The sequence below is a fragment of the Megalobrama amblycephala genome, linkage group LG18 (genome assembly GCF_018812025.1).
Source record: "Megalobrama amblycephala isolate DHTTF-2021 linkage group LG18, ASM1881202v1, whole genome shotgun sequence".
Taxonomy (NCBI): domain Eukaryota; kingdom Metazoa; phylum Chordata; class Actinopteri; order Cypriniformes; family Xenocyprididae; genus Megalobrama; species Megalobrama amblycephala.
In genome coordinates, this window is record NC_063061.1 from 14,912,449 (window position 1) to 14,940,386 (window position 27,938).

General features: G+C 38.3%; 3 protein-coding genes across 6 annotated transcripts; 1 reads left to right on the top strand and 2 right to left on the bottom strand.

Moving 5' to 3' along the window:
* Nucleotides 1-224: 224 nt before the first annotated feature.
* bscl2 (BSCL2 lipid droplet biogenesis associated, seipin) lies at nt 225-8,432 on the bottom strand. Of its 3 annotated transcripts, none has more exons than XM_048167244.1 (11): nt 8,173-8,432; nt 7,128-7,698; nt 6,873-6,954; nt 6,384-6,527; nt 3,537-3,671; nt 3,349-3,446; nt 3,132-3,261; nt 2,950-3,031; nt 2,782-2,856; nt 2,616-2,681; nt 225-872 (listed from the first exon to the last, which is right to left on the bottom strand). In XM_048167244.1, exons 2-11 carry the CDS (start codon nt 7,442-7,444, stop codon nt 673-675), a joined length of 1,329 nt encoding a protein of 442 aa, XP_048023201.1. In that variant the 5' UTR covers nt 7,445-7,698; nt 8,173-8,432; the 3' UTR covers nt 225-672. The 3 variants fall into 3 exon arrangements, with proteins under 3 accessions (XP_048023201.1, XP_048023199.1, XP_048023200.1); XM_048167242.1 differs by having other exon boundaries at nt 3,120-3,261; XM_048167243.1 differs by having other exon boundaries at nt 3,120-3,261; nt 8,267-8,431.
* A 10,701-nt stretch (nt 8,433-19,133) lies between these two features.
* gng3 (guanine nucleotide binding protein (G protein), gamma 3) lies at nt 19,134-25,257 on the top strand. Its single transcript, XM_048167271.1, has 3 exons — nt 19,134-19,337; nt 20,565-20,664; nt 23,825-25,257. The coding sequence occupies exons 2-3, from the start codon at nt 20,566-20,568 to the stop codon at nt 23,951-23,953; spliced, it is 228 nt and encodes a 75-aa protein (XP_048023228.1). The 5' UTR covers nt 19,134-19,337; nt 20,565; the 3' UTR covers nt 23,954-25,257.
* A 777-nt stretch (nt 25,258-26,034) lies between these two features.
* On the bottom strand, nt 26,035-27,779 carry banf1 (BAF nuclear assembly factor 1). 2 transcript variants are annotated; one of them, XM_048167554.1, is made up of 3 exons: nt 27,622-27,779; nt 26,820-26,998; nt 26,035-26,731 (listed from the first exon to the last, which is right to left on the bottom strand). In XM_048167554.1, the coding sequence occupies exons 2-3, from the start codon at nt 26,943-26,945 to the stop codon at nt 26,585-26,587; spliced, it is 273 nt and encodes a 90-aa protein (XP_048023511.1). In that variant the 5' UTR covers nt 26,946-26,998; nt 27,622-27,779; the 3' UTR covers nt 26,035-26,584. The 2 variants fall into 2 exon arrangements, with proteins under 2 accessions (XP_048023511.1, XP_048023512.1); XM_048167555.1 differs by lacking the exon at nt 27,622-27,779 and adding an exon at nt 27,454-27,475.
* Nucleotides 27,780-27,938: the final 159 nt, after the last annotated feature.

Sequence of the window (27,938 nt, forward strand, 5' to 3'; positions counted from 1 at the left end):
TTTGGAGTTGAAATCAATATTACCATACATAGTAACAGTAATACTAATAATTAAAATATAATACATTCTATCTCCATTCTATATTATAATAATAATAGTTAGAATTATTATTTTCCCCAAATAAATTATACTTCTGTGTCCTCTACTTATTTTCTATAATATGTAACATGTTTCTCTTAAAATATGTTTTGCATTTTCGACTTTTGCATTAAAATAATAGAAAGTGAAGATACAAAATAGTTTTTAATATCCCCAGAAGTTGAACGGAACTGCCAAGCCATGTTAAACATTTTTTGTAAGAACATCACAGTGCAGAGGAATGTAGAGAAATATAAATTAAATAGAAATGCTAACATATTTTACACACTCATTTACACTTTACATGCAAAACTGATATTGTGACCACAGACTTCAGTAATGACACATTAAAGCATGGCAGGACTCTAGAGGTGATTTTTAAGTCCCATAGGAAAAGGAGACCAAAAGCAGCAGAGCAGAAATTTCTTTTGAGCTTCACATCAGTGCCATGAGGTAAACAGGTTTCCAAATGCATAAGAAAAATTCTTATGGTAAAACTCATTGCAGTGCAAAAGGAATGTCTCAAATGTGCAAGCTATGAGTTCTAATGTAACAGAATGCATGTGCGTATGTGGTTACTCCAGAGTTTGGAGCTCAGAGCCTCATCCAGGGTCCATGCCTTTGTCTAACACTGCTGTCTAAGGACTGTGGTTGGGTTGTTTCTTCTTCTTGAGTCTCATTTCCTATTCCTGCTGCCCTCCGCTCTTGATCTGGGTCGTCCTCACTCAAATTGGTCTCTGCAATACGAGGAGCCTCAAGGAAAATGGGAGCGTCGTCTGTAGAGGAGTCTTGAGCTGATGGATGAAACATTAACCAATGACCATTGAGAATAGATTTGATCTGTAGAACTAAATTATTAATTTTTTTTAAAGAAATAAATGCTTTTATTCAGCAAGAATACATTAAATTGATCAAAAGTAACAGTAAAACATCAATAATATTAGAAAATATTTATATTTCAAATAAAATGTATTTAAAAAAAAACCTGGACCATGGTTTCCACAAAAATATTACAACATTGATAATAAGAAATTGAGCAGCATGATTTCTGAAGGATCATGTGACTCTTGAAGACCGATGATCACTGCTGAAAATTCAGCTTTGCCATCACATCACAAATTACATTTTAATATATATTAAAATAGAAGTTAAATTTAGGGGTGTGGCAAGACATAGACGAGACATGAAATTGAGTTCAAGAAAACGAGATGAGACAGTTTTGTTAAAAATCCTCAATGACAAAATACATGACTAGAAAAATACTATGCAGGTGCATTTGAAATATTTGAACAATACTCAAACACTGTAAAAGTTTTTGCCACAAACTCAACTGACTGGCTTCTCTCCTGTATGATTTTATGAGTTCATGTAGACAGAAGTCAGTCACGGAGCACCGCAAACAAACAGCAGCCAAGTTTACAGTTCCAACCAAATCAAAACAACAAGCTTATGCTGGGTTCACGCCATAACTAAATCCATAAAGAAATCCTGAATGGCAAAATACACGACTAGAAAAATACTATGCAGGTGCATTTGAAAAATTTGAACAATACTCAAACACTGTAAAAAATTTTGCCACAAACTCAACTGACTGGCTTCTCTCCTGTATGATTTTATGATTTTTTTTAGAGTCTCTTCAGACCTTAGAAGTTAGAATGATTTATGAGCTTCTACATCTTTTGACCTCCTAACTGAACTCCTTTCCACAAATTGATGATAGAAATAAAAACAGTATAAATAAAAATAAATTACACTTTTTCTCTCAGTCTTATTAAGTGCAAACAATTAGTGCAACCATAATCAAAGTCATCAAATAGAGATCAAATGTTTCTTCAAGCATGATTACAGAGCTAAGAGATGGTCACAACTACACAGCCCAGCCAAAGATAGTTTTCATATTGGGTGATTTTTGCATGCATCAGGGAGCCGCTTTCAAAATGTGGCATATTTAAATCGTGTTTGAATGCGCGCTCACTTTTTACTTTCGATTTTGCAATTGCGCGTACTCTGTGAACAGAGAGCTGCGGTGCTGAGCGCACAAGATCAGACATTTGTCAGACGCTTAGGCTTTGTTGTGAAACGAATCGTCCGCCATGGTCTTGTCAGTCATCTCGTCGCTTACTCTCAGTGAACTTTGATTCCTGATGCACTACGTACAACTACGTGTTGGATGAGCTGGATGGAATTGAAGCAACTGAATTAAATGGTTTTTATTTCTATAAAAAGCAAAAAAACAGTGGAGGCGTAATGTAAACGTACATATTCTATCCTAATTTCACCCTCACACTGCATCATAGCAAATTACCACGAGACAGCTTTTTAGAAATCTCGTCACATTTTAATCTCGCGAGATCTCGTGGAACCAGATCTTGTCAAACCTCTAGTTACATTACATTGTAATAATATTTCACAATATTACTGTTTTTACTGTATTTTTTGATCAAATAAATGCAGCCTTGGTGAGCAGAAGAGCTGACAAACCCCAAACTTTGAAAGGCAGTTCATCTTATTCGTATGATTTAAGTTATTGTTTTTACCAGCTTCATCCTCTTGCAGCTGGTTCAGGTCTTCTGTCCCGATTGCACTAGGAGTGTCCAGATCACCTGCACAAACAATCAAGATTTGCAAGATTCTTCAGTTGTTATCGTGCATATCATCAATTTATGCAAAGAATGTATCACAGAAATCTCCTTTGTCGCTTACCTTTGTTTCGAACGGTTTGTTTGGGTTGTTGCGGTGGATCTGCCAGCTCGCTGCCATCTCTTCCATACGTAATGACTGGGGGACAGTCAAAGAGTGGTGTTTTAGTTACTGATCTGTTGGATTGATGTGATCAGGTGTGTGCGGCTGTGAACTGAACTGTGTTCTTACTAGGAGTGCTGGAGGATGAGTGCATGCGTTTACGTGCTTCTTCCCTCCTCTGCTGAAGACGCGTCGAGTCTCCCATCATCACCTGTGTAAGCAAACAGACATCTGGAATGCATCCAATGGAAGTGTGATAGGATGAAGGTTGAACAGATTAGGCAGACAGATGGTCTTACCCTCACTCTGACCTGCTCAGGGGGATAGAGCCCTCCCCAGATGAACTGCAGGTAACTGAAGAGCACAATGACACTGAGGAAGGTGAAGTTACTCGCCACCCCAACGATTGCAGACATCACAGGGAAATTATACAGGAGGTATCTGTTGCAGGAGGGAAGAACATTACAGGATTACAGGTAGAAGCATCATTTGATGGAACATGAACAGTCAAATAAACTGACCAAATACCTAATGCCAGTGAAGTAGGCATGGATCCTGAGCTGGGCAGAATAAATCTGGACCCTGCGAGACTGAACCTCGATCACAGCACCAATGGCAGGTTGGTACTGTGAATGACAGATCAATATAATGCATGGCTTTTGTCCAACAAATTTCAATGACACAATTCTGTCTGTCTTGTTCATACTTGAACTTACAAGGTCCGATTTGAAATCTGGGAAGAGCTCCACTTCGATGAGCTGTTTCTGCTCAGACACACCAGTGAGCAGGAGTGGTGAAAACAGCAGCGTGCTCATGGTCTGCAGCAGAGTAGAACGGTAGTGCAGCATCGTCTGATGAGAAAATACAAGGAACAAGTTCTTATGAGTTAAACTGCCATTACGGACTGTCATTACAATATAAAAAGCACATAAACTTTAGTGTCACATGACCATTCATAAATCATGCTGATTTGCTGCTCAAGAAAAATATCTTATTATTATCAATATTGTAAAACAGTTGTGTTTTTGTTACATTATAAATGTCTTTACTGTCACTTTTGAATATGTTTAATGGGTCCTTACATTAATTTCTATGCAAAAAAAAAACTAAACTTGTGTATAGTAATGTATAATTACTGATATTGGATGGTTAATTGTGCAGGCTCATTTCTCCTATTTTTACTTTGACACCAAGGAAGGTAAAGTTACAAGAAAGTGCATCCATCCATCATAAACGTACTCCCCACGGCCTTCCGTATTCAACTTTTGGAAGATCTTTTTTTCGTAAGGTGAATACAGAAGGCATAGGACATAGCATATGCGGTTTGAAGTTGAGAGGCATTACATTTTCTTCCTAAAGTTGAATACGGATGGCGGTCTGGCGGAAGATAGATATTTTACTTGATAACTCATTAAATATGGATATTTTTCTTACACAAATGCATTGTTTCGATTCAGAAGGCCTTTATTAACCCCCCCGGAGCCGTACGTTTATGATGGATGGATGCACTTTCTTGAGCTTCATACACATTGGTCCTGTTCACTGCCATTATAAAGCTTGGATGCATCAGGATATTTTTCAATATAAAATCGATTGTGTTCATCAGAATTTGTATACATATAGGATGGCTTGAGGGTGAGTAAATATTGGGGCAATTTTCATTTTAAAGTGAACTTATTTCACTTTAAAATGATGCTTATTTCACCAATTTTTACATTTAGATTATATTTACCATTATCTAAAGCTTACTTAAAGGTGCAATAGGTGATTCTCTACAGAAACATTTTTTGTTATACTGGTTGAAAGTCTCCTTTTATCCTGATAGCAATCACTATGTTAAACGGTCTAAATGTACAACGTCCTACCTGCCTGTCAACGTATGTTTTTACATAAGGCTGATTTATACTTCTAAACAAAAGCCGAAGAAGAAGTAGCTCATCATGTACGTTGTCAGAGAAGCTTACAAACAGAAACGGCAGAGAAGCGGCAAATAGGTAAAGACTTTTGTTGCAGTATGACTGTATGTGTCTTCTGAAACAGTGTTTTTTCATTCATATGGAAGTTGAAAGTGCTCGCTCTTCTCCGATTGCTCCGTGCCAGTTTTTGACCCGAGGGAGGGGTTCTAGCAGACCAATCACAGCGCTTGCGGTCCGCGTAGAATTGACGCGTTGTTACATTTTTGAAAAGGTGCACGTCAGGCTACGTCGTATGCTACGCGTGCTACGCACAGCCTACGCCGTAGCTACGGCGTACACTCGACGCAGAAGTATAAATCAGCCTATACCCTCGCGCACCCTGTTCGCGCAGACATCATACGTCATCAGCGCGTTTCACGCTATGCAGAGTTTATGTAGACAGACGTCAGTCACGGAGCACCGCAAACAAACAGCAGCCAAGTTTACAGTTCCAACCAAATCAAAACAACAAGCTTATGCTGCGTTCACGCCATAACTATCATAATTAAAGGCTGATTTATACTTCTGCGTCGAGTGTACAGTGTAGCTACGGCGTAGGCTGTTTGCACCACGCATAGCCTACGACATAGCGTGACATGCATTCTACGCGGACCACAAACGTTGTGATTGGTCTGCTAGAGCCCCTCCCTCGGATCAAAAAACTGGTGCGGAGCAATATGAGAAGAGCGAGTGCTTTCAACTTCCATAGGAATGAAAAACGCTCTGTTTCAGAGGACACATGCAGTGAAACTGCAACAGAAGTCGTTACCTATTTGTACGTTTTTCTATTTGTAAGCTTCTCTGACAACGTACATGACAAGCTGCTTCTTCTTCAGCATTTGAATTGATACTCAACATGACCGCGGACACTGCCTACTAGTGGTCTGCATGCACGTCAGCGCTGACAACGATGCAGAAGTATAAATGCAAACAGACGCATAGCCTACGGCGCAGAGGCTCCGGTGTAGGTCCGACGCAGAAGTATAAATCGGCCTTAAGAAATGGCAACCCGTGAAGTTCTAACAGGAGCTGTTCACGTCCTCAGACTTGAAATTATGTAATTTCCATGTCAACAGTATCAACACTGAAATGAATCTGCAGCAGTCAGGTACAAGCTCTCTAAGTTGTTTACATTCATTCAGGTAGTTTTTAATGGCGTCTTTTGTGATGCTGTGCTGAGAGCAGCGGTGTGTATGCTTTCAATGCTAGCAGGCTAATGTTAGCATTTCCCAGATCACCTACTGCACCTTTAAAGTTACCACAAATAATTTTAAAATCTAAATAATTGAATAATGCTATTAAATATAATCTTCAGAAAATATCCAGCTGAATATCCAATTTTCACACTGTACATTCTAATACCTAAATTCAGTTGTAGCATTTAAAATGGTTGATTTTATTATTATTTTTTGGCTAAATTGGCCATTGATCAGTTTGGCCATAATAAATAAATGATTATTAGCTTATTGGTATAACAACCAGTGCATCCCTAATATATTTGATGCATGACTTGGAAAATTGCAACTGACTGGCTAAATCTTACAAATCAGCCACATTATCCATACAGAATAAACAACAGAGAATGTTGAGAGAATGGTCTTCACTCACTGAGCGGATCACCGAGAGAACGACTTTCCCATCAGTGGTATAGCAAGACATTTTGACCATGAACATGCCAAGCTGTTCGTTAACAGGAGATTCAGGCATTTCCAGCTCCAGAGAGATCCTGTAGGCCTGACCAGACATCATCACCTACCAAAAAGAGTGAAGCAAATAAAATTAGCTGTAAATATGACCAAAAATGCATTTTTATTCTCAACCAGTAATATTAATTATTTAATATACAAGTATTATATTTTTTCTTGCACATCATTAATGGGCTTGTTACATAATGTATACAGCAAAGCTTTAAAGGTTCATTTAGGAGAATCCTGAAAAAACATGTCTATAATTTGTACAGATGCTACATAAGCCTCTTATCTACAAAAAAAAAAAAAAAAAAACTAATTTCTTTTTTTAAAAACATTTTGACATTTTGACATTTGACATTGGTCCACTGTATGTATGCATGTCACTCTGAGTGGGATTGAGATGTACCTGGTCTCTTCCATTCTTCAAGAGCGAGATGTTAGCCGTAGGGAAAGAACAGAGGACTGAATCTGAAGCATCGCAATCTGTCCTGTTAAGAGTGAAACGGAGGAGAGAGGAATCAACAATGCATTACGAACACTAGTAATGCCTCCAACAGTATTTGTTCATTGGACCAAACTAATTAAGGACTCAGTCGTGCGCAAACAGACCGTTGGCAAAACAATACAGGAATGTTCCTGATCAGCCCTGATTTGTCTGTACCTGTAGTAGAAGTGCACTGGTGTGGAGAAGCTGACGCTGGGCATGTAGGAATAGTAGAAGCTTCCATACAGGAAGATGGAGACCCAGAGGAGAAGCACCAGGACGCACAACAGGACGGCGGCTCTTAGAAGCGTCCTGCGAGCTCTCAGAAGGGTCACCGCTGCCACATCCTGGAGCCAAAGCAGTAATGGTCCCATTGCTGCACCCATAGCCAGCAGTCCTTCACTGTCACGTCCAGAAGAAGGTCCTCTGGTCTCACGGTCTCTGCCCAACAGTCTTCCCACTGCCGACAAGGGCGTCTGTCCCGCTTTACTCATTCAAACCACCTCACACACTATTCAATAATGTGTCCCGTCTGCATCACTACATCTAATAATGCTTATCTACAGCGAGAATTAATGGTTTGAAAATACTAAAATGTTATGATGTCAAACTTAACATATATTCAGAAAGTCATATTTGGATCTAGTTGTCGTTCTGTGTCTGAGAATATGATGTGCTAGTTTCTTTTCTGACCAAATGAATTTGCTTTTCCGTTTGTCTGTTGTTGTCAATGAAGTCATAGGGTGCCCTAAAAAAGAAACAAGAAAAAAAAAGACGGAATTTAACACATTAATTATATTATAATTGCAACGTAATTATAATATTACTATACAAAATAATAATGATTAGCACCATTTATAATTCTTAGAAAACGTGATAAATCCAGGATTAATCATAAAACAAGACAAAACTTACACACCCAAGAAACAAAACAGAATTACACACACACACACACACACACATTGCATGGTGTACAGTATTTTTGTACATTTGACAACCTGACTCGAATTGCACAAAACAATAAAGCAGTACAATAGGAAATATTATGTGTAGTGTCACTTCTGCCCGTTCTTTACATACGACTGTACCTTCTGAACTATCTTTGGTGTGTCTCTGAACTGGATTTTATGTGCTTCTCTGTCTCCATTTCGCAGTTTTTCTTACGCTGATATCTTATTAGTTACGTACATTACATTGAGGGGGGGAAAAACGGCAAACTCACCTTCTTTAATTAAAAAATACGCCATGGACAAAACAATTACGCTTCAGAATAAACTGATGAACAACTCCAATGGACCGACTCCTCTCTTCCTTACCTCTGTTATGTGTTGAGTGACGCATAATTTATGCATTTCAAGGCACAGCAATTGATATCCAAATCATATTTAATCAAAAACTAAAGCATCCGGCTGTCTTCTGGATCTATAGATCAGAGAGAAACAACCGTCTGTCTAACCAACGGGCGCCCCTGCTGGTGTGAGAGAAACACATGTACGGCAACCGAAGAGGTACAAAGTACATCTGTTCGATGCGTTTGCGTGTCAGCGGCGGTTTTTTTTTTTTTTTTTATTAAGATCATTATAAAGACAAAGAACGAAGCAGTCACAATGTAGAACAAATAATAAAAAAAATAAATAAATAAAAGGTACAAGACAGGGGTATAGGCCTATAACTAATCACCTGCTAATCACAGAAGATCACCTAAAGGGAAAGATTAAAAGACTTACAAATTTCGACTGTTTTTAAAGCCTTCTTGTTACATGAGTTAAGGATAGTCCCAAAGTAATTTTGCAATTCAGCAAGTAAAACACAAAAAAAATGGTTTCTGACCAGAAAATGTACATTTATGTACATAAATTTTGTTAATAAAATAAGAAGATTAAGTAAATATAATTTGTTTTCCAATAAATGCTCTTTTTTCCAATTAACAATTCCAAACAAAACAATTTCCCAAAGTAAGGAAAAATCCTTATCAATGTGCTCAATAACAAAAAGGGAAAAGTCTTTCCACAATATTTTAGAGTAATGGCAAAGCCAAAACAAATGCACAATTGTCTCTGGGTGCTGTTTGCAAAAAGAACAATTTGTGTCAATATCTTTACACAATGGATAAAACGAAATGAAACTTCTCTTATCTTAGCCTATTAGTAATTAAGTATCTATTTGGGATCAGCCAAACTTTCCTCCAGGCAATATCATATACAAAGGTATTCCAATAAACTGTGACATTTGGAATAGACAAATTTTCTTTGAGAAATAATAAACGTATTGATTTATTAGAAGAAGTGGAAGAAAAGCAATATTTCCCCACCATTGTAACAGTAGGGTCTAAAGAAGGTAAAATAGAGGGATAGGGGATATGTTGAAATAGTCTAATAACTCCAGATGGTATGGCATCGAATAGGCCTACAATAGCAAATTCCTTTGGGGTAATGGGAATATTAAAACGACTAAGAAATTCCTCATAGTTTAATATAAGGTCATTTGCATTAAATAACTGACTTACAAGCAAAATATTTGCCTCAAACCAGTGTCAGCGTCGGTTTGCTTACAGTGCTGCGATTCAATGACGCTGTTATTAAAAGTAAAATTTATATATTTAGGGCCCAAGCGAAAATTCGCGCAGGGCCCTCTTGTTCTTCTAAGGATTATTATTATTTTTTTTTTTTTTTTTTTTTTTTTTTTTTTTCCGTCTTCCGGGGCTTTTTGGGGGCCTTAACATGCTCAAAAACTCTTGAAAATTGGCACACACATTGGAATCCGCGGCCATTAGGACGCCGGAGAGGCTGGTACCCGGGCGTGGCAGGGGGGCTCGACAGCGCCCCCTTGAAAAAAGTCTGAAAATTTGGTCCATATATTAAACACGCTTGCACGTATTAGTATGAAACTCAGTACACATATAGACCTCATCGGGCCGAACAACTTTCGTGCTCTAAGTTAAACACCACGCCAACAGGAAGTCAGCTATTAAGGGTTGTTTGAAAAACGCATGCTCTGGAATTTGATATACTCCTCCTAGACGATTAATCCGATCGCCACCAAACTCGGTCAGCATGAAGTCAAGACACTGATGATTAAAAATTGCCAGGGGATTTTTGATATCTCGAACGGTTTGGCCGTGGCGAGGCAACGAATTTATGGCGAGAAAAAGGAAACAGGAAATGTGTTATAACGTCTGCATACATATATTGATCTTTATGAAACTTCACGAGTGTGTTCGTTATAGGAGTCTGATCACATGGATGTGACTATTGTGAGTCAAAGTTATAGCGCCACCAACTGGCAGCAGGAAGTGTATCACTTTTTGAAATGTTTTGAGATCACCCTCTTATTTTTACCTGATTTGCTTCAAACTTCATCAGTGTAATGTCAATACACAGCAGATGTAGACCTATGACAGGATTTTTGATATTTGAAATATTGTTGCCATGGCAACAGGTCAAACTGTAATAATATTCTTGAGTGTTTTTGAGGCTCTTAACATGCTTCAAATTGCATGAAACTCGACACACACATCAATATTGTCAACCAGTAGACATGGACAAAGCCATAGAAATGGGCGTGGTGGAGGGGCTCAGTAGCGCCACCTTTTGACAAAAGTGGGGGGTTAGTTTTTCCTACAATCACCAAACTCGGTACACATATTGTTCTCATCAAGCCGGACAATTTTCTAATTTACATTCATTAGCTCCGACCAACAGGAAGTCAGCTATTTTGGTTTGAATGTTAATTTTTTGAAAAAACAGGCTATGAATTTTATACTACTGCTCCTACAGGGTTTATCCAATTTACACCAAACTTTTTTTTAACTTGTTGCTAACACATTGAAGTTGTTTAATTGCAAACGGATTTTGGATATCTCAAACGGTTTGGCCGTGGCGAGGCAACGAATTTATGGCAAGAAAAGGGAAACAAAGTGTTATAACTTCTGCATACATTAATTGATTTTGATGAAACTTCGGCTTAGTCTTCGTTGTACAAGGCTGATCACATGGATGTGACTATTGTGATTCAAAGTAATAGCGCCACCAACTGGAAGCAGAAAATGTGTCACTTTCAGCATACATTGAGATCACCCTCTTATTTTTACCTGATTTGCTTCAAAATTCATCAGAATAATGTTAAAACTTGGCACATGTAATCCTTTGAAAATGGGCAGGGAGGAGGGGCTCTATAGTGGCACCTTGTAGTGCAGTAAATGTGGAGTGAATTTGACATAGTCCTTTGATGTTTAACCGTTTTAAGTGCCTATTGCCCGCTGTGCACAGTTGCCCTGAAGCCACCGGGGTGGCGGTGCCACCGGGCTTGGGCCCGCCATCGCTGCTCGCAGCTATATTTATTATTTTTTTTTTTTTTTTTTTTTTTTTTTTTTTTCCGTCTTCCGGGGCTTTTTGGGGGCCTTAACATGCTCAAAAACTCTTGAAAATTGGCACACACATTGGAATCCGCGGCCATTAGGACGCCGGAGAGGCTGGTACCCGGGCGTGGCAGGGGGGCTCGACAGCGCCCCTTGAAAAAAGTCTGAAAATTTGGTCCATATATTAAACACGCTTGCACGTATTAGTATGAAACTCAGTACACATATAGACCTCATCGGGCCGAACAACTTTCGTGCTCTAAGTTAAACACCACGCCAACAGGAAGTCAGCTATTAAGGGTTGTTTGAAAAACGCATGCTCTGGAATTTGATATACTCCTCCTAGACGATTAATCCGATCGCCACCAAACTCGGTCAGCATGAAGTCAAGACACTGATGATTAAAAATTGCCAGGGGATTTTTGATATCTCGAACGGTTTGGCCGTGGCGAGGCAACGAATTTATGGCGAGAAAAAGGAAACAGGAAATGTGTTATAACGTCTGCATACATATATTGATCTTTATGAAACTTCACGAGTGTGTTCGTTATAGGAGTCTGATCACATGGATGTGACTATTGTGAGTCAAAGTTATAGCGCCACCAACTGGCAGCAGGAAGTGTATCACTTTTTGAAATGTTTTGAGATCACCCTCTTATTTTTACCTGATTTGCTTCAAACTTCATCAGTGTAATGTCAATACACAGCAGATGTAGACCTATGACAGGATTTTTGATATTTGAAATATTGTTGCCATGGCAACAGGTCAAACTGTAATAATATTCTTGAGTGTTTTTTGAGGCTCTTAACATGCTTCAAATTGCATGAAACTCGACACACACATCAATATTGTCAACCAGTAGACATGGACAAAGCCATAGAAATGGGCGTGGTGGAGGGGCTCAGTAGCGCCACCTTTTGACAAAAGTGGGGGGGTTAGTTTTTCCTACAATCACCAAACTCGGTACACATATTGTTCTCATCAAGCCGGACAATTTTCTAATTTACATTCATTAGCTCCGACCAACAGGAAGTCAGCTATTTTGGTTTGAATGTTAATTTTTTGAAAAAACAGGCTATGAATTTATACTACTGCTCCTACAGGGTTTATCCAATTTACACCAAACTTTTTTTAACTTGTTGCTAACACATTGAAGTTGTTTAATTGCAAACGGATTTTGGATATCTCAAACGGTTTGGCCGTGGCGAGGCAACGAATTTATGGCAAGAAAAGGGAAACAAAGTGTTATAACTTCTGCATACATTAATTGATTTTGATGAAACTTCGGCTTAGTCTTCGTTGTACAAGGCTGATCACATGGATGTGACTATTGTGATTCAAAGTAATAGCGCCACCAACTGGAAGCAGAAAATGTGTCACTTTCAGCATACATTGAGATCACCCTCTTATTTTTACCTGATTTGCTTCAAAATTCATCAGAATAATGTTAAAACTTGGCACATGTAATCCTTTGAAAATGGGCAGGGAGGAGGGGCTCTATAGTGGCACCTTGTAGTGCAGTAAATGTGGAGTGAATTTGACATAGTCCTTTGATGTTTAACCGTTTTAAGTGCCTATTGCCCGCTGTGCACAGTTGCCCTGAAGCCACCGGGGTGGCGGTGCCACCGGGCTTGGGCCCGCCATCGCTGCTCGCAGCTATATTTAGGGCCCAAGCGAAAATTCGCGCAGGGCCCTCTTGTTCTTCTAAGGATTATTAGGGCCCAAGCGAAAATTCGCGCAGGGCCCTCTTGTTCTTCTAAGGATTATTATTTTTTTTTTTTTTTTTTTTTTTTTTTTTTTTTTTCCGTCTTCCGGGGCTTTTTGGGGCCTTAACATGCTCAAAAACTCTTGAAAATTGGCACACACATTGGAATCCGCGGCCATTAGGACGCCGGAGAGGCTGGTACCCGGGCGTGGCAGGGGGGCTCGACAGCGCCCCCTTGAAAAAAGTCTGAAAATTTGGTCCATATATTAAACACGCTTGCACGTATTAGTATGAAACTCAGTACACATATAGACCTCATCGGGCCGAACAACTTTCGTGCTCTAAGTTAAACACCACGCCAACAGGAAGTCAGCTATTAAGGGTTGTTTGAAAAACGCATGCTCTGGAATTTGATATACTCCTCCTAGACGATTAATCCGATCGCCACCAAACTCGGTCAGCATGAAGTCAAGACACTGATGATTAAAAATTGCCAGGGGATTTTTGATATCTCGAACGGTTTGGCCGTGGCGAGGCAACGAATTTATGGCGAGAAAAAGGAAACAGGAAATGTGTTATAACGTCTGCATACATATATTGATCTTTATGAAACTTCACGAGTGTGTTCGTTATAGGAGTCTGATCACATGGATGTGACTATTGTGAGTCAAAGTTATAGCGCCACCAACTGGCAGCAGGAAGTGTATCACTTTTTTGAAATGTTTTGAGATCACCCTCTTATTTTTACCTGATTTGCTTCAAACTTCATCAGTGTAATGTCAATACACAGCAGATGTAGACCTATGACAGGATTTTTGATATTTGAAATATTGTTGCCATGGCAACAGGTCAAACTGTAATAATATTCTTGAGTGTTTTTGAGGCTCTTAACATGCTTCAAATTGCATGAAACTCGACACACACATCAATATTGTCAACCAGTAGACATGGACAAAGCCATAGAAATGGGCGTGGTGGAGGGGCTCAGTAGCGCCACCTTTTGACAAAAGTGGGGGGTTAGTTTTTCCTACAATCACCAAACTCGGTACACATATTGTTCTCATCAAGCCGGACAATTTTCTAATTTACATTCATTAGCTCCGACCAACAGGAAGTCAGCTATTTTGGTTTGAATGTTAATTTTTTGAAAAAACAGGCTATGAATTTTATACTACTGCTCCTACAGGGTTTATCCAATTTACACCAAACTTTTTTTAACTTGTTGCTAACACATTGAAGTTGTTTAATTGCAAACGGATTTTGGATATCTCAAACGGTTTGGCCGTGGCGAGGCAACGAATTTATGGCAAGAAAAGGGAAACAAAGTGTTATAACTTCTGCATACATTAATTGATTTTGATGAAACTTCGGCTTAGTCTTCGTTGTACAAGGCTGATCACATGGATGTGACTATTGTGATTCAAAGTAATAGCGCCACCAACTGGAAGCAGAAAATGTGTCACTTTCAGCATACATTGAGATCACCCTCTTATTTTTACCTGATTTGCTTCAAAATTCATCAGAATAATGTTAAAACTTGGCACATGTAATCCTTTGAAAATGGGCAGGGAGGAGGGGCTCTATAGTGGCACCTTGTAGTGCAGTAAATGTGGAGTGAATTTGACATAGTCCTTTGATGTTTAACCGTTTTAAGTGCCTATTGCCCGCTGTGCACAGTTGCCCTGAAGCCACCGGGGTGGCGGTGCCACCGGGCTTGGGCCCGCCATCGCTGCTCGCAGCTATATTTATTTTTTTTTTTTTTTTTTTTTTTTTTTTTTCCGTCTTCCGGGGCTTTTTGGGGGCCTTAACATGCTCAAAAAACTCTTGAAAATTGGCACACACATTGGAATCCGCGGCCATTAGGACGCCGGAGAGGCTGGTACCCGGGCGTGGCAGGGGGGCTCGACAGCGCCCCTTGAAAAAAGTCTGAAAATTTGGTCCATATATTAAACACGCTTGCACGTATTAGTATGAAACTCAGTACACATATAGACCTCATCGGGCCGAACAACTTTCGTGCTCTAAGTTAAACACCACGCCAACAGGAAGTCAGCTATTAAGGGTTGTTTGAAAAACGCATGCTCTGGAATTTGATATACTCCTCCTAGACGATTAATCCGATCGCCACCAAACTCGGTCAGCATGAAGTCAAGACACTGATGATTAAAAATTGCCAGGGGATTTTTGATATCTCGAACGGTTTGGCCGTGGCGAGGCAACGAATTTATGGCGAGAAAAAGGAAACAGGAAATGTGTTATAACGTCTGCATACATATATTGATCTTTATGAAACTTCACGAGTGTGTTCGTTATAGGAGTCTGATCACATGGATGTGACTATTGTGAGTCAAAGTTATAGCGCCACCAACTGGCAGCAGGAAGTGTATCACTTTTTGAAATGTTTTGAGATCACCCTCTTATTTTTACCTGATTTGCTTCAAACTTCATCAGTGTAATGTCAATACACAGCAGATGTAGACCTATGACAGGATTTTTGATATTTGAAATATTGTTGCCATGGCAACAGGTCAAACTGTAATAATATTCTTGAGTGTTTTTGAGGCTCTTAACATGCTTCAAATTGCATGAAACTCGACACACACATCAATATTGTCAACCAGTAGACATGGACAAAGCCATAGAAATGGGCGTGGTGGAGGGGCTCAGTAGCGCCACCTTTTGACAAAAGTGGGGGGGTTAGTTTTTCCTACAATCACCAAACTCGGTACACATATTGTTCTCATCAAGCCGGACAATTTTCTAATTTACATTCATTAGCTCCGACCAACAGGAAGTCAGCTATTTTGGTTTGAATGTTAATTTTTTGAAAAAACAGGCTATGAATTTTATACTACTGCTCCTACAGGGTTTATCCAATTTACACCAAACTTTTTTTAACTTGTTGCTAACACATTGAAGTTGTTTAATTGCAAACGGATTTTGGATATCTCAAACGGTTTGGCCGTGGCGAGGCAACGAATTTATGGCAAGAAAAGGGAAACAAAGTGTTATAACTTCTGCATACATTAATTGATTTTGATGAAACTTCGGCTTAGTCTTCGTTGTACAAGGCTGATCACATGGATGTGACTATTGTGATTCAAAGTAATAGCGCCACCAACTGGAAGCAGAAAATGTGTCACTTTCAGCATACATTGAGATCACCCTCTTATTTTTACCTGATTTGCTTCAAAATTCATCAGAATAATGTTAAAACTTGGCACATGTAATCCTTTGAAAATGGGCAGGGAGGAGGGGCTCTATAGTGGCACCTTGTAGTGCAGTAAATGTGGAGTGAATTTGACATAGTCCTTTGATGTTTAACCGTTTTAAGTGCCTATTGCCCGCTGTGCACAGTTGCCCTGAAGCCACCGGGGTGGCGGTGCCACCGGGCTTGGGCCCGCCATCGCTGCTCGCAGCTATATTTATTATTTTTTTTTTTTTTTTTTTTTTTTTTTCCGTCTTCCGGGGCTTTTTGGGGCCTTAACATGCTCAAAAACTCTTGAAAATTGGCACACACATTGGAATCCGCGGCCAACAGGGCCGGGCAGAAGCTGGTACCCGGGCGTGGCAGGGGGCTCAACAGCGCCCCCTTGAAAAAGGTCTGAAAATTTGGTCCATATATTAAACACGCTTGCACGTATTAGTCTGAAACTCGGTACACATATAGACCTCATCGGGCCAAACAACTTTCGTGCTCTAAGTTAAACGTCACGCCAACAGGAAGTCAGCTATTAAGGGTTGTTTGAAAAACGCATGCTCTGGAATTTGATATACTCCTCCTAGACGATTAATCCGATCGCCACCAAACTCGGTCAGCATGAAGTCAAGACACTGATGATTAAAAATTGCCAGGGGATTTTTGATATCTCGAACGGTTTGTCCGTGGCGAGGCAACGAATTTATGGCGAGAAAAAGGAAACAGGAAATGTGTTATAACGTCTGCATACATATATTGATCTTTATGAAACTTCACAAGTGTGTTCGTTATAGGAGTCTGATCACATGTATGTGACTATTGTGAGTCAAAGTTATAGCGCCACCAACTGGCAGCAGGAAGTGTATCACTTTTTGAAATGTTTTGAGATCACCCTCTTATTTTTACCTGATTTGCTTCAAACTTCATCAGTGTAATGTCAATACACAGCAGATGTAGACCTATGACAGGATTTTTGATATTTGAAATATTGTTGCCATGGCAACAGGTCAAACTGTAATAATATTCTTGAGTGTTTTTGAGGCTCTTAACATGCTTCAAATTGCATGAAACTCGACACACACATCAATATTGTCAACCAGTAGACATGGACAAAGCCATAGAAATGGGCGTGGTGGAGGGGCTCAGTAGCGCCACCTTTTGACAAAAGTGGGGGGTTTGTTTTTCCTACAGTCACCAAACTTGGTACACATATTGTTCTCATCAAGCCGGACAATTTTCTAATTTACATTCATTAGCTCCGACCAACAGGAAGTCAGCTATTTTGGTTTGAATGTTAATTTTTTGAAAAAACAGGCTATGAATTTTATACTACTACTCCTACAGGGTTTATCCAATTTACACCAAGCTTTTTTTAACTTGTTGCTAACACATTGAAGTTGTTTAATTGCAAACGGATTTTGGATATCTCAAACGGTTTGGCCGTGGCGAGGCAACGAATTTATGGCAAGAAAAGGGAAACAAAGTGTTATAACTTCTGCATACATTAATTGATTTTGATGAAACTTCGGCTTAGTCTTCGTTGTACAAGGCTGATCACATGGATGTGACTATTGTGATTCAAAGTCATAGCGCCACCAACTGGAAGCAGAAAATGTGTCACTTTCAGCATACATTGAGATCACCCTCTTATTTTTACCTGATTTGCTTCAAAATTCATCAGAATAATGTTAAAACTTGGCACATGTAATCCTTTGAAAATGGGCAGGGAGGAGGGGCTCTATAGTGGCACCTTGTAGTGCAGTAAATGTGGAGTGAATTTGACATAGTCCTTTGATGTTTAACCGTTTTAAGTGCCTATTGCCCGCTGTGCACAGTTGCCCTGAAGCCACCGGGGTGGCGGTGCCACCGGGCTTGGGCCCGCCATCGCTGCTCGCAGCTATATTTTTTTATTGTTTTTGATTAATCTTTTTTGTTGCAAATATGTTTCTTTACCTAAATAATAGGCTAAGGGTCAATGACGTGACACGCACTTTTAAGCAATTAAAAAATAAAATTAAAATACAATTCATAAATGACTTGAAAACACCTAAAACACCCTAAATTAAATTAAATAATAAAATGTATAAAATCAATTTCACCATTTACAAGGCATTATTTGTTTATGTCAAAAGAAAACGTATTGATATTCGAGACTTAAAATATGCTTTTACCTTATCATCATCATCATCGGCTCCGTCTGTGCCAAACTATTAATTTTTGTTGAAATGGTATAAACGTTTTTTTGTTTTGTTTTTTAATGTATAAAGTCAATATGAATACTGATAAGCTGATATAAACGTATTTTAAACCAGATTTTATCTTCTTGGACACCTTCGGTGGAACTGAACCATGAATCAAAAACGTTAAATTTAATGTTGCTGAGCACCAATAAGAATCAGTCTCCCTTTATTCTTTCTTTCCCCACCAAATAATTCATATAACAGTATTCTCATTTCTCAGGAGGAAACTAGGGGGCAGATTTGCAATAATGTGAATGTAACATAAGAATGAATGCAGTGGGAGGGATGTAAAGATGTGGGGGGTATAAGATCTTAACCAAGGTGGGAAAGACCACCGAGTCAAAATGGTGCCACAGTACAAGACAAAGAGGCTGAGACTGCAGCAGTTCCCATGGTAACAGTGAGAGGAAAGGCTCACATATTCAGGAGGTTTTATCAGCATCACCGGCAATGAACAAAAGAAATGTTTCTTGCTGTCAAATGTTTCATTATAATTCTTGACGATATCGATCCATCTAGTTAGATTTTAGTTCTTAATACACTGCTTTTCATTGAATTTCCCTCCCCCTTCGTCCACCCCATTCTGCAGGAAAGGTGGTATGAGCCGCACATCAGAATAAATCACTTCCAATAGCGCCCCCTCCTTCTGGTTGGCACATTCCACTCACTGCAGAGGGGTGTTTTATGTGTGTACCAAGAGACTGGTGTTCATTGTAGCAGAATTGCAGTGCACTGGACTGTACAGAACTGGGTAGCATCCACACTGTCTATGAGGGTGCGGTCCGGCTGCACTGAAAGCAACAACACAGGCAGATAGAGAGAGAGAGAGAAGGAATAAGAAAGAAGAGGAGGGAGAGATATCACCACAAGAGGAATACAGCAAGGGTAAGAGAGGGGAAAGAGGGTAAAAAGGGCCCAGAATGACAAAAATAGACGAATACAGCCCTGTGGTATTTTTTTATGCTTCTTGCTTTCCATTAACTCTGCATTCTTCTCTAGATCCTTTTAAATGCATTGCTTTAATTTAATTTGATACATTGCAAATTTTTTCCACATCATATTTAAGGGTCTTCCAAATGATTGCTGATATCTGTTTGAGCATCTGTGATTGTCATTTCTGTATCTGGCCTAGTTTTTTTCTTGTTGTTTGTTTTTTGCTGTCTGCAACATGTGATTTCCACATCTACAGATGCCTAAATGTTTACGTTCAATCAGATTACATTCAAAACAGCTGGTTTTTGTGTGCTATTGCTCAGAATAATATGGTATATTCCATGTGGTGATGGATCCCTGCAAGCACATCCTATGAGCAAAATGGGGCCGGCATTCCCCAATACACTGCTGAAATCCTATTCAAAATCATTTATGCTACTCATGAATGATTTCGAATAGCATTTTAGATAGATGTATTGATATTTAGATGATTACGAATAGCTCTAAATCTGTTTGAACAATGATTACTGATCATCACCTGGAAATGAAGGGTTTCAGGATGATGAAATGTGTTGCTATCAGATCATTGCTTTCCAAGGTGAGGTTTTGGTTTTCTAGGGCAGCAGCTTTTAGCAAAGCAGTAGTAAATGATACCAAGGGAGGAAAGACAGGAAGTGAAGGAGAGGTATGAGAGTGCTGGACCGCAGGAAGATGCTTCCATTAGAGAGGGACTGTGCACTTTACAGTAAGGTTTCATTTGTTAACAGTAGATGACAACAACATGAACTAACAATGACACTCCTAAATCATTTTTAAATCTTAGTTAATGATAATTTCAATATTTCCTTATACATTATTAATAGAGTCTGTTAATATTATTTAATGAACCTGAGCTGCAGTGAACAGTTGTTTTAAAAAAAAAATTATGTTAACACAAGGATTAATAAATGCTGTAACAAATGTTTTGTTTATAGTTAAAGCATCAACTAATGTTAAAGGAACCTTATTATGTGAGCTTATGTATGTGAGCAGATTAGGGTGGCAAAAATATACTTTTACTGGCTGGCTTATAGGATAATGAACTGCTTAAACAATATAAACAGATGCCTCATGTGCATTTTTGCATTTCTAAGAGATTTTGCCTTGACGTCTGTGTAATTTTGTTTGTGTATGTGGCAGGATGAAAGGAGACACCCCTGTGAACAGCACCATGAGCGTCGGTCAGGCTAGGAAGCTGGTGGAACAGCTGAAGATTGAAGCCAGTTTTTGTCGAATCAAGGTGAGGGTTGAAAATGTGGCAAGCGAGAATCAGATCAGTGGTAATCCTGCATGCCTATAAATGCGCCTTATTATACCAGCCTGTACGTAACAGACTAATTTGTATCAGATGTGATCAAAGATCTGGAATCAGGTTAATAGGTATGACCTATTTCTACAATCCCCCCGGTAAAGTGTGTCCTACAAGTACAATTTGAAGCATTCAACAGTCTTTAAGCATTGACCTCAACCTTGCATTTCACTCATACAATGTTCTGTTTTACCTAAAATGCTGTTTTATCTGAGAAACTAAGGTCAAGTGTATTTATTAAAGTATTAAATTGTAGTTATTCATCATCAAAATTTAAAATAAAGATGTTTAGCTTCCTGAAGGCAAGGCACTGCAGTCAAACACTTGTCGGTTTTGAGATTTTGGGCTATATTTTACTTCCGTAACATGTCTTCTTTCAGACTACAGTGGAAAGAAAACATCCATAATACACATTTAAGCATTTATTTTATTACACTTTATTTGTGTCTGTTGATTCCAATTATAATGCATCTTTAAAGGCCGTTTTCTCAAAATAAGTTTTTTCTCCTGCAGTGAACCAGAAATATCCACTTCAGTAGCACTTACCTACACCAAACCTTCCAGTTGTATTCTATATTCAGAAGGTTTTTACAGAAGGAAAAGTTACTTTTAAAAGAAATGCATCACAATATTGCGTTACTACTCCCTAAAAAAAACAACTAATTGCATTACTTAGTTACATTTATGGAAAGTAATGTATGTTACTTTTGCATTCCTTAATCTCATCTGGGCTGGGCTTGTTTCTATAGAAGAAAGTTCTATTTTTGACAAATGTAAAGGCCCTTTCACACCAAAAGTGAAATGAATAAGCCTCAGGGTGAAGGAAATGCAAATGAATGCCTGTACAGTAGAGGGTGTAGCTCAAACAAACCTTTTAGCTGTGCTGCCATTCTGGATTGCAGAAGAAAGTTCAACACTCTTACTTCAGCAATAAAAATAAAAATGAAATGTGATTTTTCTAAAGTCATATTTGCCTATTAGTATGGTTGAATTAGATAATCGAAGGTCAGCAGCAAAGACATTGGTTAATAAATTGAGATTAAATAAATAAAGTATATTTGTGTAATTTAACATTTAATTATTGCAGGTTTGCATAATATTCTGAGTTTGCATTTCACTGTTTTTATTCATTTTAAGGAATACTGAATCTGTTTTTTGCTCAGGTGAGATGAGTAAATGCATGCTCACATTTAGTCTAGAACTACAATAACCATCTGTTGACAGCGCACACATCGCCTCTGCACTTACTCCTGATTTCTCTCAACATGGAGACAAGAGAGCTGTCAGTCAAATGGGAAAATAAAGTAACTTGCGTTACTTATTTGAAAAAGTAACTTTATTGTAAATGTAAAAGTAATGTGTTACTTTAGTTACTTAAAAAAGTAATTTGATTACGTAGCTTGCGTTACTTGTAATGCGTTATGCCCAACATTGCAGATGTATTGTTCATATATCATTCGCCTGTTTTACATAACATTTTTATCTCCTAAAAACATGGTTAAAATTTATTTTTCTGTCTGTTGACAGTATTTTTTTGATTTATGGAGCAGGAATAAAAAGAGATATCCAAAACCCCCTCTGTAAAAACCTTTAAAGGGTTAGTTCACCCAAAAAAAAAAATTCTGTCATTAATTACTCACTCTCATGTCGTTCCACACCCGTAAGACCTTCATTCATCTTCAGAACACAAAAATTAAGATATTTTTGATAAAAAAGTGAGGTGTCTATTACCAGCTAATTAAGTTAATTTAGACTTTCAAATGCCCAGAAAGGTACTAAAGACATATTTAAAACAGTTCATGCGACTATACAGTGGTTCAACCTTAATGTTATGAAGCAACGAGAATACTTTTTGTGCACCAAAAAAACAAAATAACGACTTTATTCAACAATATCTAGTGATAGGCGATTTCAAAACACTGCTTCATGAAGCTTCGAAGCTTTACGAATCTTTTGTTTCGAATCAGTGGTTCGGAGCGTGTATCAAACTGCCAAACTCATGTGAACCATTGAAATTTCATGGTACTTTTGAGGAAACGAAGCCTTGTTCGCTGAAATCACATGACTTTGGCAGTTTGATACAAGCTCCGAACCACTGATTCAAAACAAAAGATTCGTAAAGCTTCATGAAGCAGTGTTTTGAAATTGCCCATCACTAGATATTGTTGAATAAAGTCATTATTTTGTTTTTTGGCTCACAAAAAGTATTCTCGTCACTTCATAACTATAAGATTGAACCACTGTAGTCGCATGAACTGTTTTAAATATGTCTTTAGTAGCTTTCTGGGCATTTGAAAGTCTAAATTAACTTGCTGGGAATGGAGGCCTCATTGAGCCATCAGATTTGTGTTCTGAAGATGAACGAAGGTCTTACGGGTGTAGAACGACATGAGGGTGAGTAATAAATGACAGAATTTTCATTTTTGGGTGAACTAACCCTTTAACCCTAATATGTCAACAAAATGAAACTGGAATGAATTTTGAACTTGGCTGTATAAAATGTTCAGATTTGTTCTGAAAATGTATACAAATGAGTGCGGATTTAATTAGATAATGCCTTATTTGCATATTTAAACAGAGGATTTCATAAAACTAGTAATACAAAACAAGGGGCAGTTGTGGCCTAATGGTTAGAGTCGGACTTGTAACCTGAAGGTCGCGAGTTTGTGTCTCAGCACCGGCAGGAAATGTAAGTCGGGGAGTGAATGAACAGCGCTCTCTTTCACTCTCATTACCCACAACTGAGATGCCCTTGAGCAAGACACCTAACCCCCAATCACTCCCCGGACGCTGCAGCAAAAATGGCCGTCCACTGCTCCGGGTTTGTGTGTGTTCAATACTCACTGCTTTGTGTACACTTGGATGGGTGAAATGCAGAGCACATATTCCGAGTATGGGACACCATACTTGGCTACACGTCACGTCACTCACTTCAATTGTCTTAATGTACTGTAATTGATCTACTGGGGAATTATGGTGATTTCAGTTAGTTAAAATGTTTACACTATTCACCTAGGGTCTCTTGCCTGAAAATCAATAGCTGTCCGAGTGCTTTTAAATGCGGCACTGACGATCTATCCTGCATTCTTAGGTGTCTAAAGCAGCAGCAGACTTGATGGCCTACTGTGATGCCCATGCATGCGAGGACCCTCTCATCACCCCTGTGCCCACTTCAGAAAACCCGTTCAGGGAGAAAAAGTTCTTCTGTGCTCTCCTCTGAGCAGGACACAGGAAGGGCAGGATTAGTCTCATTTAAATAATAATGATCATTTGTGTACGCACATCACACAACACAACACTCGACGAGACACAACACAGCAAAATAAATCCCAAATTAAGGTTCAATAAATTCAAAGTGGTTTCTAAATGTTAGCAATTGACAGCGACAAATATTTACAAAATTATGTTTGTGAAGATATTTTTATTCTTCTGTTTATTTTGGGAAACCCTGGGACAAAATAGCATAAAGATCAACGCAAATTGATCAGATCAAATGACACACTGATACACACATATGCAAGCACACAGTTTTTTAATCAAGCAAAAGGAAATTGGTGTGGGTCTGGATATTTCAATTATTTAAAATTTTATTATATTCGAAACATTTGTTGCGTTCTTCACATAGCATACTATGGTGATTAACAAATTCTGTATGTATATTTTGATTTTTTTCAATGTTTTGTTTGAGCTGGCAATGTATGCTGGTAGACATTTCTGGTTAAAGGGTTAGTTCACCCAAAAATGAAATTTCTGTCATTAATTACTCACACTCATGCTGTTCCACACCCGTGAATTAAGATATATTTGATGAAATCCGAGAGCTCTCTGACTCCACCATAGACAGCAATTTAACCACCACTTTCAATGCGTAATTCTCCTACGCTTTCAGGTTCTTCCAGGAATGACACAGAAGAGAAGAAATTGTTGAATAAAGTCATTATTTTTGTTTTTGCGCACAAAAAGTATTCTCATCGCTTCATAAAATTAAGGTTGAACCACTGTAGTCACGTGGACTATTTTAACAATGTCTTTAGTACCTTTCTGGGCATTGAAAGTGGTGGTTAAATTGCTGTCTATAGAGGAGTCAGAGAGCTCTCGGATTTCATAAAAAATATCTTAATTTGTGTTCTGAAGATGAATGAAGGTCTTACAGGTGTGGAATGACACAAGGGTGAGTAATAAATGACAGAATTTTCATTTTTGGGTGAACTAACCCTTTAACTGGTAGAGCTTTTAAAGTTTAGGTCATTGTGAGAAAGTGCGGATGTGAATACCTACACAATAATGCCACCAGTACATAGCACTCCTAAAGGAGTTTGTAAAATGATATTTATGCCCTAAAAACAATTTAATTTTTCCTGGCCACTTAAACAAGTGGTATCTAGTCTCTAAGAGTTGGAAATTAGCTCAAAAGATGAACTGTTGAAGAAAAATATCAAGAGAACATCTGTCAAAAACTTGTGGTAATGAATTAAAATACTGCAGAATCCAATGAAGGAATGAATAAAACTTTTAAACACATCACACTTCTGTGTATAGCTTATTGAGATTTAGGAGAAAAATGAATACACTACAGTTGAAAAGTAATAATTTAGAGAAATTAATACTTTTCTGCTATGACATTTAAATGAGAAATCACAAGTGACAGTAAAGAATCCTAAAACAAAATTATGGTTTTCACAAAAATATTAAGCAGCACAACTGTTTTCAAATTTGATAGTAAGAAATGTTTCAAGAGCAATAAATCAGCATATTACAATGATTTCTTAAGGATCATGTGACACTGAAGACTGGAATAATGCTGAAAATTTAACTTTGCCATCACAAAAAAATAAATTCAAAAAGAAAAATTACTTTAAATTGTAATATTTCACAGTATTACTTTATACTGTAGTTTAGGTAAAATAAATGCAGCCTTGGTGAGCATAAGAAACTTGCAAGAACACTCACCGACACAAAACGTTTTAACAGTGATTTTTAAAACTCTAAAATTAAATAAATGCCTCTAATTGTGCATAAACAGGTAATTCCACTTTTGTAACAGCAGGCTGAGATGGATTAAAATGTCTATCATTCCACACTCACAACACACCCATCCAATTACTACTTTTGAGATATTTTATTCCAAAAGAACTAAGATACACAAAGGTTCAAAAAATGGCCTTGGAGCCATAAGAACATTTATCAGTGTTTCATTCAGGCAACATTTTAAACATCTGAAAGCAGCAGATGTCAAACAAGATGAGTTAAGTGGCTACAATACACAGAATGAATCAGCCCACACATCTTCAGGTACACATGCACAGTTAAAACAAATCCATAATTTTATTAAGGCAATTTAAGGGTTGGGGAGCATAAAACCATATGGCAAAAATCACAGCATGGGATCCTTTGGAGAATACATATAGAGAACAGTGACAAGTTCACAAACCTTAAAAAGCTTATTATAAGTGCGGCACATTGTCAGTTAAAACCTGCAAATGGCATCATAATAAACAAAGTGAAAACTGTGTTGTGCCCTGTGAATGTGTATTTGCACTACTGGTGTATGCATATATGTACAGTCTGGGACCAAACTGCATACGATGAATGGATAATTTGTATCATTCCACGAAAACTAAAGATCCAGTGTGAATGATGTTTGAAAAAAGAAAAAGAAAAAAAAAGAAGCAGTGATGATTTATCAAGTGTACCCATCTAGACCTTCTAGTACTTCTACAATTCTGGGCTAAGAGTTAATATTAATACATCCAAAAATAAATGTCAGAAAAGTCTAACCGATAATGTGTGAGAAAAATGTATTCAACATATATGGGAGGGGGAAATGAAAATACAACAAGGTCAGTGTCAACTACAGGAAAGAGTCACACCACTCTCGCAGACAGCCATAACAGTCGCCTTGCTGTTTGGTGTTGGCTCCACATGTATCTTTCAACCATTCCCGAAACAACTCCTCATCTTTCCTCAATACCAGAAACTGTCCTAGGACAACATATGCCTGTAGGAAGAAACAAAAAGTGAAAAAAGTCAGTTTCATGACCGAAGGGCTGATTTCAGTATATATGGAACATCTTGGTAAATCTCACCTTGTCGAAGCCCTTCTCTTCCAATCTCTTTCCAAGAACTTCCCCAATTCCTGCTAGTGCATTCACAGACTTCTCCCCCATGGGCTCTGCCACAAAGTCCTTGTGTTTTTGTGATGTTGACGACATTGTTGTTTTGTATTAGAGAGGGTTGTGGGAATTCAAGTTGACTCTTTCAATGGCTTAAAGAGAAACAAGATCTTGAGTTAAAAGACATGATTTCTTAAAGTACACATACGTTAAAAGAAAATACTACACAGTAGACATAAAAAAAAAAAAAAAAAATGATAAAAAATAAAAAAAAAACTTCCCAACTCCAGATATCATACTTTATTATAAGTTTAAGCTATACCCTGAAAATAAATATGCATTATTGACAAATAAGCGGATCTCCTATCACACAGACTATATGAGCATTTCATGAAATCCCCGTGTATATTACATACCGAACACCGAGAATGAAAAGTGAAAATAAGCTACTGAACTAACGTTACTGGGTAAAGGAAAGTGAAAACTTCACGAACACAAGGAAATAATCATAATAAAACCATCAATAATAGGACGGGAAGATAACAGCCAACTAAAACATGATTATTTTGTTGTAAGCAGTCTATAAGAGTGAGTTCTCTTAATTTACACGTTTTGGGGTCCCGCCTCATTTCTTCGCGTTCAGTGCCACACAACGACAGCTGACACGCCATTCTCCATTCAATTAAAAATAAAAACAACCTAAGTGGCAAACACAACAGTATTCATAAAGAAACTTGCAGCCGCAACTTAAAATACACCCTATTTTATATCATACCTGGACACTTTCATCGAGAAAATTCGATCCTCATCCGCAGACTCCGCGCTATTCACAGACTCAAAGCGCCCGAAATAACCCACACAACGCTGCTTCCTGATCCCGCCTTTAGAACGAACATCGCCACTTCCGCTCTTATGACGCTGCTGCTCAAAGAGACACCGACCCCTGGTGGCTCCGGCTATTTAGTGGAAACAGACTGTGAAAAATATCACAAACATTGAAAGAATATTATTATTTTTATTATTACTCAAATTTGTTAAAAATTATTTTCAGGCCAAGCTGAAAGTGTCTAAATCCCAGTTTAGCTGGGATTT